At 37.3% G+C, this 18,406-nt stretch overlaps 1 protein-coding gene across 1 annotated transcript in view; it reads right to left on the bottom strand.

The window, feature by feature from the left end:
• The window catches only part of INPP4B (inositol polyphosphate-4-phosphatase type II B), a 284,394-nt gene that overhangs the window by 85,427 nt on the left and 180,561 nt on the right, over nucleotides 1–18,406 (bottom strand). Inside the window, exons 11-12 of the mRNA XM_026089466.1 lie at nucleotides 15,990–16,137; nucleotides 4,352–4,482 (exon numbers count right to left, since the gene is read on the bottom strand). Of these exons, the coding sequence (XP_025945251.1) occupies nucleotides 4,352–4,482; nucleotides 15,990–16,137 (279 nt within the window). The remainder of the gene's footprint in view (nucleotides 1–4,351; nucleotides 4,483–15,989; nucleotides 16,138–18,406) is intronic.

Below are 18,406 nucleotides of genomic sequence, written 5' to 3'. Positions count from 1 at the left end.
TGAGAGACAATACAGAAACAGTACTGCTGGCATCATCGCTGAACTGCTGTGATGAGACGAGGTGTCTCTGCTTGCTTTTGAGATGTTAGCTTTATGTTAATACTTATATACTGTAAAATTCAACAACTAACAGAAAAAATATTCACAGAGAATTTCTTGGCTTCAGTTTTTAAAGCAAGGCAGACAGTGCTTATGTTGAGGGCATAATGCTTTGGCAAAAGGTACTCAATATCTTACAGTACTAGGCTGCAGAATATCAAACCAATTTACAATAAATAATTCAGATAAAAAATGAAATTAAGATTTTTTTTGAGAGAGATCTGAAACAAAATTAAATTTATGATTGAAGACATGTCATAGAGAGGTAAATGGATATACAGACAGTCAGTCAAGGGGACAGATTCCTCACAGAGCTCAATACTATACAATATTGGCTACCACAAAAGCAATGTTGAGAGAACATTGTAGAGAATGCAAATTCAAATACTATACTATATATATTCAAATACTAGTGTATAAAAATATTTTTAGAATTGGGATCAAACTGTAAAACAGACAGTTAAAGTGAAAATATTCAGTTACATATGCTTTATTAGCTGAATATTATTCTCCTCCATACAGGAGCACCATTTCTCTAATTACAGTACTTCAAAACAGAGGAAAATTCTACGATAATATTACGTTAAAAGACCAGTGAAGGTCATTGCAGGAGCTCAAGGGAATCCTTGAGCTCTGGCTGCACCTGCGCCGACGGCCTGAGACACTGGAAGTGGGATCTGAGGGTTCTTATCTGCCATAAGGGAATTTCCTTGGGCCACGCATTAAGGACTGCTATTTCTGGCCTCTCTAGCCCTGCATGCAAAAGGGTTTTCTAGCAGGAGCCGCCTGGGAGGCCACCATGGCTTGGGCGAGCCCCAGGCTGAGTCGTATCACTGACGCCTACAACCACAGAACATCTCCAGACCAAGCTGGGAGCACAAATGGTCTTTCTCAACCACACAAACCTCTGTGACCCTCACTTTAATGACTTATCRGACTACAATAGCCAACATGCTGGAGTGTCCGAGCGTGCCTGGCTCTGCTTGCATTCAACCTGACCTGCTGTCACCATTAGTTTTCTGCCAGTACCATCCTACATTTCCCACCAGGTGCCCAGAAGAAGAAGGCAGCTTTCCCACAGTTCACCAAGAAAAAAGCAGAGGGCACACAAAGAAAGATGGGATAAGCCCTGAGAAGTCRGCAATACATTTAAAAACCAGTCAGGCAGCTATAGCTCCCCAGAAGATCAGATCCAGGCACAAGCCATACAGGCTAACACTTCAGAGAAAGTGACCTCTGAAAGCAAAATGAACTCTCAGCCAATTAAATCTTTAAGACACCACTTAAGTAAAGCATGTGTTTACATCAACAACTTTAAATACAGCATTTCCAAAAGGAGGGAAAATCGGGTAAGAAGTCTGTACTAACGTTCATTTTACTTTTTGGCATCTAAATCTTACATTGCCTGCAAGATCAAAGCACAGATTTGGGGTTTTAGTCTGGCTCTACAGACATATACTCAATATACCCCTCCCAACTCCTAGATTAAGTATATTTGTATACATAAAAATATGTTAGACCTCTATGGAACAATTCTGAAGGAACACTCACTATCCAAAGAATTTATCATCTAATTTAATTATTTAATAAATAAGAATAAAAATAGTATAGGGGTCTTTATACCCCCTACTATAGTGTAGGATATAAAGACGACAATGTTTTCTATAAAAAGACTGTATTGTTGTTTGGCTTTAGAGAATGTGTGCATATCCCACTGATTACAATAAAATCGGCTTTCAAATGTTAAAGTAACCTTTGGCACAAGGTGAAAATCTTTTTTTTTTCTTCATATATAAATAAGCAACTTTCCAGCAGCATATTAGTGGGGGGGGGAAAAAAAGGTGGCTGAATAAATGAGATTTAAGTAGGTACCTGAGTGTTGGCCTCCTACTTCACTCCTTTCTCATTATTTTTCACCTTTAGTACCATTACTATGTTGTTGGGGGGTGGAGGGTCTTTATTTTAAGAGACAAGGGAAGATTGCTACTCTTTTTATACATGCTGCTTCTCTCCTCCTTCAGTAATCTTGGGTTCCCTTGGCCAACTGCAGTTACCACAAAGCACAGTTAAGACAAGCCAGTTAACATCACCAACCCTTTTCAAATTCACTTGGCACATTACAGACCTTTCAGGATTTATATTGAATAGATTACATTGTCTATTTTTTTTAATCTCAAAAAGTCATTTCAATATTTTCCTGCAAGTGATAATTATTACATTGACTCCTTCATAACCTGTATTTATTGCCTTGCATATGATGCTTTATGGAACGCTTTCAAAATGTAATTAGCAAAGCATTAAAAAACCATAAATTAGTTAAAACACAGAAATATAGTAACTCTTATGCTGGATCAGGCAGTACTCTGCCAAAATCAGAACTGGAATATTCTGACGATGGTAAACAACCATGAATAAGACTAAATTACTCTTTTGCACCCAAGATGCAAATGATTATATAAAATTTAGTGTAACAGATGAGCTTTCCACCCCTACACCCCACCACACACACATTTAAGCAGGTGGTCAACTGCTCCTGAAATGTTTGGGTTCAGCTAAAGCCCGTCTTTTGTTCATAGACTGAAACAGGATTTCTCTTTTTCTTTTTGCCCTGGGACCAAGAATAGCTATCTCAGAGCAATCTGGAAAGACAAAAATCATGCTCAGTCTTGTATTAAAAGATGATGGATAAAAGACCAAAGCACAGATTTAATGCATATTTTGGAAGAGAAGGATCTGTGTCTCAAGTACTAAATGCAGCAGACACATTATAATAAAAATAATGCACCCAATTCTGTATAAAAAAAATTATTCTGCTGTGCATTTCAGCTGCATATTGAAGTAAAAACTCATTGCTCCATTTCTCACAACACATAGAAAAGTCTTTTTTACAGGCTCTTATGTAGGAAGCTAGAAATGGTTAAGAAAATACTGCAAGTTTTCCCTAAATATGTAAATGGAATTTCAAAAGTAATATGCTATTATAATTTATACCTCCAATTTCACAAATATTCATACCTGTAAGATATTCCTTTTCCAGAAACACTCCAGGCTGCGAACTTAGGTGTATGTAACACATAAAGCCCTTTTCACCTCTCACATGCACTGCTATGCCTACACACAAAACTGCAGGAGTAAGACCCTACTGGGAACATCTAATGGGGAGAGAATATAGAGTGAAACAGCATATGTAAGCGATAATGGCAGCACAGTCAYGGAAAGCACGCTGAGATGGGAAGTGTGAGGATTGGCAGTAGAAATCTGACACCAGCAAGAATGCAGCAGCAACAAGGCTCTGTAGTCATTGAGAACAACTGTGCCCATTTCGTGTGTGCATGCACATGTACGCGTGCGTGTGTGTAAAAGCATGTTATAAACAGACAAATTTTCATTTGCTTAAAATAACAGTGTGTTATTCTGGAAATAATTCCAATAGCTTCACAAAACAGAAAAGAATTGTCATTAGTTCCTTGGGTGATTTGTGAGCCATCAAAAGAAAAGAAATTCAAAGGAACAAATGGTTTGTTCTGCAGTCGTCTCTTGCTCTTTTTATGAGCAAGAGTTCCTACCAGAGCAAAAGACCAGATGCCTTTTCTGCACATTTGTCACCAATGCTGTCTTATTTAACTGGCACACAGACACGATGATGCATTACAGTCCCTGACCACCGGATCCTGTCAGATATTTACAGATCAAGCACCTGGTGCACTTCACAGTACAAGAGCACTGGCTCCATGCAGAACAAGCTTGTGGAGCACACAGATCTGCTTCTGGATGATGACAGACTGCCTGTCCTGTAATACTCTGCTTTTCTGGCACACCGTAGACAATGATGACTACTACATGAAGGATATGCAAATCATAGCTAGATGTTACTGTTACACTGCATACTGCTACATGCAACTTGGGTTAGTTTCAAGGAAAGCTGGCAGTAACTAACCGGTTTCAGTTGGCAGACGGTATTCAATACTTGCAGAGTACTATATTCAAGGGAACGTGCAAACAAAACAGGCACACCCACTTTTCCAACTTTTTTGCCTGCTGTATAACCGTGTACCATGCTAACTGCAAAAATCTGCTGGAGTGCATGAAAAAAATTAGAAGAAATAGGGAACCTGTGATTATCACTGAAACACAAAGACTACACATATTTCATTTTTTGTGTGTTTTATTTCTGCTGAATACTCAAGCATAAAATGGCAGTTAACCTCATTAATTCTTAACCTCTCCAGGACAGGGGAAGCTGCTTTCATACCTGTATGCTTTCCGAGCTCTGCAAGAGTATCCTGGTACAAGCTCAACATCTGATCACAGTGAGCAATAACATTTTTACGCATGTTGTCCCAGTGAGGAGCAAGCTCTCCCAACTCTTTAAGTTCCTGATTCCTGTATCAAAAGGCAAAAAGAGATGGCAATAATCCCAAAACTGGTTGTTAACAAGCATAAAAAGCATTTCTTTACTGAAAGAAATCATTAACTTGAGTCTGTTTTCATGACTCCTGTGAAATTCAGATTTCAGCTCTGTTTTTCAGTCACACAGTAAAGAACATCAAGGCAGTACATACAGTACTTTTGTGTTCAGAGCTTATCTTGTACGAATGCAAACTGAAATACCATTTCCTCCCTGGAGGTGGGCTCCTTCCAAAGCTCCAGAGAGCTGTGTTAATAGCAAGTATGGTTTTGTGAAGAAATGTTAAATGCCATTGTAAAGGATACAAAGTTCATTTCTTTTGCAATGCTTGCAGTATAGCCATTCTGGTAAGTTCTGTTCTTTGCCTACATTCATGCATACCATAAACACAATTTTAGCACCATTTCTACAAATGTCAATCTAGCCAACATACGAGCCCCCACATTTCTTCATTGCCCAAAAAAACATTCCCCTAATACCTAATCTTCAGCCTTACAGCTGTGTTCATCAGGTCAAAACAGCAGTGTTGTGGAAACCAAACATGTCACTGAAAATCCAAAAGGAAATCCTTTAGCAAATTATCAGTTTTCCTGTACATTCTTTTGAGAGGTGACCCGATGAAATTGAGATCACTTTAATTTCCTACACAAACAAGCATAGTTCCAGTGCACTGGGCCTTCTGTTTGCCTTCCCCACTTGCTACTTAAGTTCATCCCACATCTATCATTTTATCCTTCGGGGGCTCTGCTTTTAATGAAACTGAAAATGAAAGATCTTGAGTCTTCAACTGTTTGGAGTTGTTCAGAAGAAATCTTGTGCAACATGATCAAATAATTTTCCTCATTTCCATCAAAGTATCAAGCAGAGGGATTCACCGCAATTCTTGGAAGTCTCAAAAAAGACTCCTGGAGGATAACTCCTGGATAAATGAAACTACTTAAAGAAAAAAAATTCCACCCAAGGAGACAGCATAGAAACATAGCAAAACCTATAGGAGCAGTTCTGAGCACTAGCCACAAATTATTAAAATTATTTCTTAAACAAACAAAAAAGCCCCATACTGAGGCTTTTCCCATGATTATTTGCTTTGTGTTAGAGTAAGGAGTGTTAGAGCAAGTTATACAGGCATAATCCTGCTTCCGAGTAAGGCAACAGCAAAAATCAGACTGATAGCATTGGAAGCAGAATTCAAGCTTTTTTTTTTTGTTATATGTCTTATAAAGTATCAAATTGGAAAAAAAGATTACCATACAAGAACTCATTGGGGGCTTACTAACAATGCGTGATTACTTTTTTCTGTTTTATTCGCATGAAGGATAGAAGTAGATCAGTTCCATTTTCCTTCGTTCACATAAACTGGCAATGTTGTACCATAAGAATCATCAGCTGTAATCAGACCAACTCACCATCTTCCTTGCAAGTTTTAAACAGCCTGAAAACGAGACATCCCACTGAACCAAAATCTCAGGGCTTCCTCCTAAGAAAGGCCTGTAAGATTTGGCGTGGTATTTATTTGCAGTGAAGGTATTTTAGCACTTAATATTTAGAAGGTAACCTAGTTTAACAGTTTTGGGATCAATGCTTGGACCTGGCTGASCACCGAAACTTTCCTGCTCCTCCTGTACAGCAATATATCAATAGAAGGAATATTACACAGGGAGGGGTGGATACACCAACCCACCCCACCCAGGGAGTCCTCTATCCCCTGGGAGATCTCTTACCTCGTCCTAGCCTCAGAAGGCCCAGACGACCGTTTCTACCCAAAGAATCCCACTTCAGCCCCATCCCCTTCCTCATGGCTCTTCGCTGGGAGCGCTCAGCTCTGCCCCCCAGCACCTGAGTCCACCATCCCTGGAGCTGCTGGGCCCATGCTCAAGCCAAGCAACAGCAGGAGTAGAAAGTCCTTATCTCAAAGCAAAATACCATCTGTGAGCCAAAACTGGGTTGACTGACTGGCTATGATTTAACTCCACTGACATCAACGGGAAGGGAAAGTTCAAATCACACTGTATTAATTTTAACAAGTTTTCAAAGAATGTCAAATCCTGCTCTTATCATTGTGAATGAGGCTTGTATTGATTTTATCTCAGAAACACATACACATCATTGAAGTCAAAATACAGCCTCTTGTATCTTATAAAAAGACACTCCTAATCTATAAGGTTTTATTAAAGTAAGCTTGCAGTTTTATGGCAATCTGGAACATGTACAGCATGGACACTTTAAATACTATTTTTTCTACATTTATTTTCCTTAAGAAAATAAAGGTAAAATCAAAAGAATGAAATACAATATTATTTGAGTAGATATTATTCCTTCAAAACCAGCCTTTTTTTTCAAATGCAATAACAGATCCAAGACATTTAGGATTTTAATACTATTTGTGTTATATGAATTCTTACTATTTGCTGCTGGTGAGTCACTACAATTCTTTTCTGAGTTATTGTTGAAAATAGGATTATTGCTTTTATACATAAGCCCCATCAACAATATTTCATAGTCTATATTATCATCAGTTTGYACCCCCCAATAGTAAACCAACAGACTGAAGAAACATATTTTTCTACGTTAGAAGCTTACAGCCAACAGTAATATCCAAAAAAACCATTCAATCTTAAAAATATCCTTAATTTGTTTTAATAATACCCTAGTACTTTACACTGGAGTTTACTTCATCAAAAAACTTTAAAACACACTTCAAATAGTAATCACATCAAACAACCATGGTGCAACAAGTCACATAACACACAGTATTAAAATAGGAAATTAATATTCATAATATATATTGGTTCTCCAAAAGGGCAAATTGGTTACTGATTCACTTTTTCAGTATAGCTATGAAATTTTGAACAACTTGTCAACAGAGCAGCTAGCTCAGAGCAAGCTCAATATCGTTAAAATAGAGCTATTTATCTTCCTCTTCCCCCACTGCAAATCCCCTCTCAAAGCCTTTTCCAGGTAATTGCACACATCAGGATGACAGATTTTATGCTCAGCATCAACTTCAACCCTTCCTACAGTATCAAATCCAAGCTTTATCTAAATCTTGCTATTTAACTCCACAAACCATCTCCAAGATAGTCTTTGCTGTGAAGGCACAGGGAAACTCTCAGCCAACCTTCCATTGTCTCCTTCCTTGATTACTTTAGTATTTTTCTCTGTGGCCTTGACACATACAATCTTGCCCCATTTGTATCTAATCAGAGGGCTGATGTAACCAGCTGTCCCATTCCTCCTCTTTCACATTGAACATAAGCCAATTACCTTATTTTTAAATGTTTCTCAGACACTCTTGCTCTTCCACAACAATTCTTTCCTTTAGCTGTCTAATGATGCCAGCTTTCACTGATGCTTTCCCTTATGGTTGGAAGAAGTTCCTCGTTAAAAATCACAGACCTACTTTTTACCCTTTCTTCAAGTCTCTCTTTTGCCATTATGGCAGAAAAATTCAGTACTGGACCTCTGATCTGCTGAAAGCACTATATACGCTGATCATCAGTACAAAGATCAATGATCATTAGGTACTAATACAACACCCGCAAAGATGAAAAGTTGTAAGAATAAATTATGAGACTCCTCAGGATTCCACAGCAGCATTAGAAGTGTCACAGACCTTCATTTCAGTCTCTGTTTAAAACCATTAACGTCCTCTTATGCTTTGAATGACTTACTGAGGTACGTAGCTACAATTGTCGGGCACTTTGCCCTATAGGGACTTCAGCTTTACTCAGCCTTCCCTCGCTGATGGAAAGGCGAGTCATTTAGCAGCCCRGCACACTCATGTGCAAGACGGTTTGGGACGGTCTGTGCCTGGACTCAGCCACCCACGTTTCCTCTTTATAAGCAACTATATCAGGGCAACCAGAGCCTGTAAAGACTGCACGACTGGATACGTTTCTAAGATTACAGACAATCAAGCAGTTTGTAGTAGTGCAATCAGACTCATAACATAAAACTACATGCAATTTTTTGGTTCCAAGCAAGTTTTCAGTGAAGCCCAGTATCAAATGAATTTTGAGCACTCAAGGCCCAAATTAATATTCTGCCTGTTGATTTATCAACTCCTGGCGTTTTTTGTTCGTTTTTTTTCTTAAACACACTGTTGGCCCATGATTATAATAAACTACTGAAAGTACCAGAAAGAGGCACAGAGAATTTCCTTTATTACTCATGTAGACAGTCTCTATAAAAACAGTGTCTCTATAAAAACAGGCACTCTAATGACCACAGCAATAGAAAAAAGTCACTTTCTCATCCCATGGGGCATGAGGAGGTAAGAATGGCTTAGAAGTCTAAAGGAAACATATTCAGTGCTGACAAACACAAAATAGAAAGAGTACTGGAAAGAGTACTTCTGGAAAGAGTACTTCTCTACTGGAAAGAGTACGTTGACTAATCGTATGCAACGTGTTCTAAATTAATTGAAGAAAATGTCCTAAAGCCAAAATCATGTTCCCAGTGAATTCCTGGGCAAAACTACCACTAGCTTCACCAGTCCAGGTGCCACTGTGGAAAGCACAGTGAAGACCCGTGGTCAGTGACAAAAACAAATGAAGCAAAAACCAGCAGCAAGATAGTATGATGAGCAAGATCAGTCAGGAGGTGTTCCCTCAGAGAAGTGTTTTGGATCTCCTATTCCATCCCAGAAAAAGGAGCAGTAAGAATAGCAGTTTGCGTCATTAAGGACACAGCACAAATCTTCACAAGTTCACAAATGAAGTTGAAAAGATCAGTGAATTTTTTTCTTAGAGAAGAGATAAGTAAGAGGAGATATGATAAAAGCACATAAAACAAAAATGCTATATGAAGACAAAGAAGTAACTTTGATTCATCCAGCTTCAAAATCCAGGGACGGGATGTCCAATGAAGCAAATATGACAAATTCAAAACTGAAAAAGGAAGCATTTTTTTTCTTTTCCATCAAGCAAAATTAGCTTCTGAAATCCACTTACACAAAGCATCAGAAGCAAAGTGCTTAACAGGATTCAAAACAAGATCAGGCATTTGTACAGATTATATTTTCAAAAGTTTTATAATATTATAAAAGCCACAAAGTTGTAAATATTTAACAAACAAAGCTTTGGAGTAAATATAAACCATAAGCTTTGGGGCATGAGCCAATGAATCATAAGTAAAGGCAGCTTAGATCTATAACTCTGTTCCATACTTTTAAAAGTAAGGAGTCTAAGAATTACTTTTGTCAAAAATTCTGCTTTAAAGTGTACATGTTTATTGATAAACATTTATGTGTTTCTATTCTACAGAAAAGATGAAAATTACCCTCATTTTCCTTTACGACAAGTTATAGACCTATGATATATAGGCAATAACCCACCAAAACAATATAACATTCTCTCCAGAAGTAAAAAATCATAGCTGTTTTACTATGCTCTTTCTGAAACAGACAAATAATTGGAGGAGGATTTAATCCCTTCTGGGGAAACTAACACAAAAATGAATAAAGGTAGAACCTCTTGAAGACAGAAGCCGATTTTTTCTTCTTACAGAATTTCCAATACATATTTCAGGTTCTGGTAAACTCTACCTGCCACATAATTAAAAACTAAAAAGTAGGTTGTGTCCATCAACTGCATTCCTTAAACATTTGTCAATAAAACAAAACAGAAAAAACATAAACCCCCCCATTCAAATAAAACATAACATTAAGAATATTTTGAAACCTGCTTTCTCCATGTATATATGGAGAGTACACTGAGATCTGCAGAGCCTTAAGAATTTTTTATACTGATCCTCAGAGCTGGAGTGTCCTTTTTGCATTTCTACCCTCCCTCCCCCTTCATTATCCAAAGATGCAGACAATATATAAACTAATTTATACCCGCTTCTTTCTTCCTGACTTAAAACTCTTTTCCTTCCTGTGATATTTTATTACCTGTTTATCTTTGAAAGACTCAGATCTTCAAACAGCATAATCATTTGAGGTTAAGTCTATGATTCTCATTTAATAGCATAGGATAATTCTCCTGTATCGCATGACAGCAGAGAGTCTCAAATTCAGTAATACTCAGAATGGCATCTGTGGAATTTACATTTTAATCCTAAATCGTATTTTAGTATAGAATTGTTTTAGATTTATATTTTTTGTTTTCCTGTTTCATTAGAAAATACTGGAGTCAGCTTGGGTCAAATTAAGGAAATGCCTTTGCTTATATGCTAGAGCTGAAGCAGTATTTTATTCTCATGATTTATATTAATGACTTCATTTCTTTCATTATGTTTGGACTCATACCCATGGCAAGATTAACCATATTTTAACTGCATGATTACTCAAGCATCTACATAGTTTTGGGGGGGGTTCTTTTTTCTTTTTTCCTCAATTTATTAATCACAGTGTCTCATTCAAAATGAACAGTGATGATCTTTATGAAGTGAGTAATGTAATAAAATTGCATAAAGATTTTTTAATCTTAACCCCTCAATACCACTAATTTATATTTTCTCTGCACTCTCACTGACATGAAACAACAAAATTATACCCAATTTAGCACCATTAGAACCACAGGTAAGTACYGATAAGTACTAAAGCTAGTTAACTATGCAAAAACTCAAAAGCCTGTTGTGATGAAGGAACTYGAGTGTGTTAAAGTAATTATAATCTTGATAACAAGGCTATTTTTTGCTTTGGTTTTGTACTGTTATTCACTATCACAAGAGGCCCTACAAGAGCTACCAGGTAGGTAATTCACTCACTATGGACTTCTCAGAGACCATGACATGCTGTGCACAAATAAAACTTTGGAAATTTTAGCAGCCAGTCTGATGAGCACTGCTGATTGGTATACAGTAATTCTGTGGAGTCTTAAAAGCTGGGTGGATTTTGCAGAAAATGGCAAAACAAACCTCTCTGACCCATTTCTCAAATATAAACAATCTACTCTTAAAAAAAAAAATCAAGTATCTAAAAGTAATTCTTTGAAAAGATTTAAGTGATGGAAAATTATCCTTGGAAAACCACCCAAAAACCAAACCAAGAATTCACGGCTTGAAGCACCTATGAAACAAGTTTTCAACTTTAAACCTATAAGAAACAGGTAAACGTTTGCCTGATTCAGCTGGCAAATATGAGGTGAATTTGAGAACTGGGATTCACAGAAGGAAGCAATGTACAATCTACAGCATAGGCTTTAGAAACAGCTCTGATAGGAAATGTCTACCTTCTGGCTATTTGTGTGTATAGCCCTGTTATAGCAGAGAAACAGGACTGTATTATTTTGTCCATAGAGGACAGGGGATTTCTACCCCCAGACAGAACTGTTCCTGCTACTTCCTATACACTAATTAATTCAAAAGAAAACGGCGTTAAGCAACTCACATACTCCTAATGATACAAAACTATATACATATATACCTACACACACACATACATATATATAAATATATATATATATAAATGGAAAACATTTTGTTATACTCCTTTCAAATATATATATAAAAGATACAAGCTCTTCAGTTCTCTCATCCTTCCAGGGGAAAATACCATGCATGCTCCACTATTTCTGTATTTAAACTGAGAGAATTCAGAATTTCTTCTAGTCTTCTCCTAAGAAGCACTTCACTGACTATGGTTTTAAAGAGATCTGCTTTCTTCTCTTTGCCTGTGCTATTACTCTCACAGTCCAAGGGCAGTCAGTACTAAGTTAATATTTTATAGCTTTCAGCACTACTGAATAATAAAGCTGATGTTATCTAGAGCTAACTAGCAAAAATCAGATCAGAAAATGTTATTCCATTTCAATGTACTACAACTTTAAACAAACAATAACAAAATAAAACCCAGCAAATTTTGCCTCTTTACATCAGACATGAAAATTCCTTAGACCTTCACAGGGGCCATCTTTTTCAAAAATTAATTATTAACAGTGAAGTAAAGAGTACTGAGAATTACATAGTGTTCATATATTACACTTTTACATATTACACTATCTTTTATCCTTTAAAAATTAAATAGTTTGAAAACTAATAATGTTGAGTGTGGGGAGATAAACAGGAGAGTCTAAAATCTGTCTAAAAAAAAGTGGTGCATTCAAACAGCTTAAAAAGTCATGATACTCAGCATAACTCTTTCACTCTACCTCTCTCATGGCTTCAGCAAACAACCTGTTTGCAATGCAGTTGCTCAAAAATAAATCATTTAAAACATCATATGCCAAGTTCAAGAAAATCAATGCCTATTCCCAACACATAGCATTTCTGCTGGGGTCTCCATTTCTCTACTACAGTTGTGTATTAAAAGGTAACAGAAAAATACACACCTCTCAAACAGTCTTAACTTCATCCTCGCTCTGGAATGTTACAAGAAAGAATTAGAAAGAATTACGAAGAGAGACAAAGGGATTGTGCAGTATTTATTGCGCTGACCACAGCATACCTCTGCACAAGAAAAGGATAGTCGGGATCGGAGAGCCTGTCCTGATGCAGGAGGAAAGCTGCACTGTGCTTTGCACTCTGGAGAAAGGATTCAAAGGAAGTGCAGCATTTATCTTTGAAATTTGTTCATGGATTGTGACCACAAATGTCATGGGCCTAATCCAGCCATCAGCAGGTAGAATCTCCCTTTAGCCAAAGCTGAGCTTGGTCCCAAGGGACAGAAGAGAGCTTTAGCGACAACCCTGAGACACGTACGCATACAGCAGCTTCCACTAGAGCCTCCAATTCTCTTACTCCACTCATCTAGAGCAATGCAAGGTGCATCTACAACTGCAAAGTTAGATTATATGGCCTCACAAAGTTTCTGAATAATTTATTGCAAATAACTAGCCTTTTTTTTTTTTCCCTAAGCATTAGGTTTGAAAAACTACTTGGCTAATCTTGCATTTTAGAGAGAAAAAAATTCTGGACAAGATCTGTTTAAAGAAATATTAGAAATAGGGGGAAAAGGGACTCTTTGGAAAACCTTGGAGAGAAAACTGAAATAATTTTTTAGTAAAATACAACAGCAAAGTAGACTGTATGGCCCTTACTAGAACATCACAACAACAGTACAGCTCCAACTAAAATGTTTTCTGTGGAGGTCTGAAGGATAAAGTCATTCATATTTTCATATTCATGCATAGCTTGAAAAACATTTCATATTGAAAAACTTGAACAAAGTTAAATATCCTTTGAAGTTACATACTTCAGAGCATCGAGTTAGAAAATGCAAGAGTTTGGTTAACAATGAACATTGTAGTTTTAGCAACAGGTAACCAATCTTTAGAGCTATAAGAAAAATGAATTTAATATGCCATTTAATGCACAATACTAAACTAATATTGCACTTGGATACTTTTTATAGTTAATTGCTTCAGAACTGACTATATTGAAGCCACAACAGGAATAAAATGAAACATGGGGAGGATGATAAAGAGTGGCCTCTGAGATAAAAATGATCATTCTTTTAAACTAACAGGGGAAAAAAGAGTGAGAAGAATATTTCCCAAAAGAATAGCATCAAAATGGCACACTGCAAGTTTTTACAAGAGTTTAAGAACTAACAGAACAGTATCCTTCCAATCCTTCCAATGTCATTTTACTACTTTACAAATGTAAGGAGTCTGTAAGAGCACAAATCTTTGCAATTATTTTACACAGTCAAGTGCGTTCAATGCTGAAGACCTAACCTACAGGCCCCGTTTCTACGATGACAGGCGACACGGGTGTCTCTGTTCCCATCACCTGCTAGGATCCTACCACAAGTTACTGCTCCTCACAGCTGGCCCCATCTCCTCCCTCAGACCAATACAATCACTTACACTCACTCTTTCACACACACACACACACACACACTTTCCACTAGGCTCCATGTCAGCATTTAGGAAAATCACAAGCACTTTCCTCAACCTTTGAGCAACTTTTACTTCTGTTTCTTCCTCAGTGATGATGAAATGCTATTAAACATAGCCTTCCTAATGGTTGTATAGATTTGTTCAGTTTCAAGGCAAAGGAAGAATACTCCAATCATACTAGCTAATGTCAGAAAAATATACAGAAAGCATACCTATCACTCTCAAAGCCCTTCTTTATTTTAGCAAGTACTAAACAATCATTGAAAACATAAACCACAGTGAATCTTTACTGAGACTTTATCCAAGGAGGTAAATACTATAGCACGAAACAACAGTAAGTGCTATTACTTGCATTATGGTTGCGGAGATGATAATGCACAAGAAGTAACGGTGGTTAAAGTAATTCCCTAACACTTAAAAGGGCATCTACCCATGGGACAAGTGAAAATTTGGAAAGTGAATGAACTATGCATTCAACATAATCTATTTTTATTGCTTACTGAAAAAACCTTACACATTAGTGCTCTAAAACAAGATAAGGCCATAAAAGCCTAAATACCATAGTAAATGAATAAAGTATTATACCAATTCACATAGGATTTTTATAACCTATCATCACCATACATAAGTATGCATCAGTCCACTGACTTTATTAAAAGCAAGATTCTGGTCCCCTACATGCTGTTCTATTGGCATAAAAAGATCATACAGCAGTGGCAGATGGGACGAATAAAAAAAGAAAAAAGGGTCCTATTGCAGGACCAGTAACCACTGTAAACAACCACAGGCAACTCCTCTGATGGGCTGCTAAAGAGGGAAAGTACACAGGATGGCTTTGGGATGCAGCGTTAGCTCACAGTGGTACTGTTACAGATAAGACCAGATGCCCAACTATGTGAGGCAAGGCACACGGGGAGAGGGAGTATCTTTTTCTAGGCCATCTACTATCATTGGAAAAAACAGGTATGCTTGTAAATAAGCCCTGGACTGCTTGAAATTTTCCTTTTTCCCCAGTTACATCAGCAGAACTTACAGGTAATTCAAGGGCAGGCTCCCATACTAGTTCCCTGCACCGGGAATTTGGGCGGCCAAAAGATTTAAGACCACTACTGCTTCCTACCCTCCCTTTCCCAGGCCATATACACTGTGATGATCCTCAGATGTCCTACCTGATTTCAAGGTCAGACATGAGCAAAACATTAGAAAATGCATTACTTTGGTATCCTTTTCTTATGCCAACTAATACAAATGAACAAGAGGAAAATGATTTGTATTCTCATTGCTCCTTTACAAACTACAACCATGTTTTTTCTTACTGCTTGCATAATATTTATCCGTGCTATTAGTGTTGTGAGGCACAAAGATAAACACGATGCAGTTTAGACCCTTGTCACGTGTCGTTTGTTTATAAAATGTTAACTTTTCAGAATATTAATATTGTTAATCAAATGTTGATTTTTACACAATTAAAGTAATGACTGGATTTAGCACAGTTCATTGCCCAGAATTTGAGGTCACTGATGTACTAAAAATTCTGAGCAATCAGTTTTGCTCTTCAGTTATAGCTGTGAATACTAATCAACCAAAAAGACCACTATATTTTGCCTATTTCATAGTAAAACTTAAAATTTTAGTTCATCACACACAGTATTCCAGCTAAGAACAGTATTTACCATCGTTACTTTTTTCTTCCTTACCTTCTCATATCCTCCTTTATGTGCAGATTGATCAGTTCTTTAGGAACATGGAAAGAGAGGGTGGTCTCAGCCATCTGTTCTCGGATCTGCATCCACTTGTTGTCAGAAGTAGGGAATCTATAYAACTTACAGATTGGGTTTTTTAACACTGCAGAAAGCGGAAAAATTACATTGTTGTTTAACTGGGGTTATACAACTCTTTGAAAAATGTATGACAACAATTTCATCCAAAAATATGACGTTACTTGTCCCTTTCCCCCTGTTTCCAGAATTAATTTTAAAAACATTAAAATTCTATTTATTATAGCAACATATTGAGGGCTAAATGTTACTAGCGCAGTAGATAAGTTACATTTAACCAGCACAGCAGGTATCTTGTGAATTTAGCATTTCAGTGTTGTAAGAATGTAAATTATGCTATCTTAACACTTGAGATAAAGTTAGGAAAAGCAAAGCACAAATCAACAGTGAACTTGCATACAGTCAACACCATAATTTACCACATGCTAGAATCTCTCACATATTAATAATAAATTGCATGGGGCAAGTGAAGCATGCCTTGTGTGGTTTAGATATATCCAACACAATTTCTCCATGATATGGGCACATAGTCATCATTAACACAAATAGATGGTATGCATTTACATTAAAGAAAACTGTACCACTGATGTGGTCAAGAAACTGTCACTTCATAGAAATAAATGCAACAATCCTGTAAATGTGTTGTGTACTCTGTTGCCAGATCACTATTTTAGCTTGACATATGAAAACCAAGACACTAAATGTCTTGGAAGGTTATGCCGAAAAACTCCATGTTTTTCATCCCAAAGCTCTCACGTGTTGGCTTTKCATCAAACTCTTATAAAGATGCTCTGTAATAAAGCTGGGATTCCTATTCTCTCCTTATCTTTTCCTTGGAGCATTTTTTTTTTTTCCCCTGTTCTTCACTGATCTTCTGGAAGGAGCACATGCTGGAAAAAGCTGAGAAAGCAGCGTTCCACTTGACTACATCGATAATCTCACCGGGAAATAAACACTTGTCACTGAACAGACACAGCCCCTGAGTTGTAACTCAGCGTGACTTCAGCCAGGGCTCCAAAGCCTCCCCCAGCACCTTTCTCACAGCGCGGTGGCAGAAGCTGCCATCGACCAGCCTCCCCTGATCCTGCCGCTCAACCTACGGCCACTCAAAGGCACGTGCTTCCAGGTGCCCTCTGAAGGAAACCGCCGCTGTTAAAAACATATCTACTAGTAGAGATTTTAGCTTTTATCACAGCTCACTGCCCCCATTATTGCCCATCTAGGCTGCTTTCTAGAGAATGAAAAACACACACCAAGTTATCGAAGATGCACAGTCTCGCATACCTAATCAACCCGGGTTTTAACAGGAGTCCTTTAGGAAAGGCCTAAAGATGWGACCACGCATTCAAACATAGCTGTAATAAAATGGCTGTGAGCAATTCACAAAGAAAGGAATGTTGTAAATATTTGTGTTTAAATAATTGCCGAGGTATTGTTTTCTATTCCTGTGCTTCCACTGAGACCTATTTTATCTTCATCTTTGATGAGAAACTAGAAGTCTTCTGAGAGTCACCTGGCTTTTATTTTTCAGTAATTTTACTTACAAAAACTAAATTCTGACTCACTTTTATGAGATAAGTGTAATGGATGATTAGCTATCACATAATGAACAAAAATTGCTGCTATTCATATTAGCACCCAGAATACCTCAATGTTCAAGCATCACTACACACATTTTACAGCTTGAAAATCCTCACAACACAGCCTTAACTATTGTCCACTTAAAAAAAAAAAAAGAAAGAAGGAGTTTACACACACTCAGAATCTGTCACACTCAAAAACTCACATTAGTCTGGGAGACTAGAATGTACATACATAAACTGGTTAGCTGATCAGTGTATACAAATGCTGGAGCTGCACAATCTCTTTCCTCCCATCACCACCACCACCACGAAAAAAAAACTAACCAAAACCAAAACTACTGCAGCATGATAGCAAGGAAGACTAGGAATCACTCTGAAACTGTGGAGCCAACGTTGTGGCTTTTATCATTATTAATACTATTAAATTACCCATCAGGTAATGGAATGTACTACATCTGATTCTGAGTTTTCTCACTGGGACTATCTCAAATGCAGTCATTTTATTAACAAATGGCCAAAACATCAGTTCCATGAGTTCACATAGAAAACTTAATTTAAAAACTCAGAAAAAAGCCTGGGAATTTTATTTTCACAAGGAATCCAAGTAATTCCTATTAGCAGTATTACTAAAGCTTGATATTTTCAGTAAGAACCACACAATACTTGGTGTTTTTCTTATACGCACAACTACTGAAGTCAARATCCCATAAAAATCTCAGATGTTATTTTTCTTTCTAATTACAACAAGAACTT

This window comes from Apteryx rowi, unplaced genomic scaffold, assembly GCF_003343035.1.
Source record: "Apteryx rowi isolate R43461 unplaced genomic scaffold, aptRow1 scaffold_816, whole genome shotgun sequence".
NCBI classification, from domain to species: Eukaryota; Metazoa; Chordata; class Aves; order Apterygiformes; family Apterygidae; genus Apteryx; species Apteryx rowi.
This window is presented reverse-complemented; position numbering and strand designations above follow the sequence as displayed.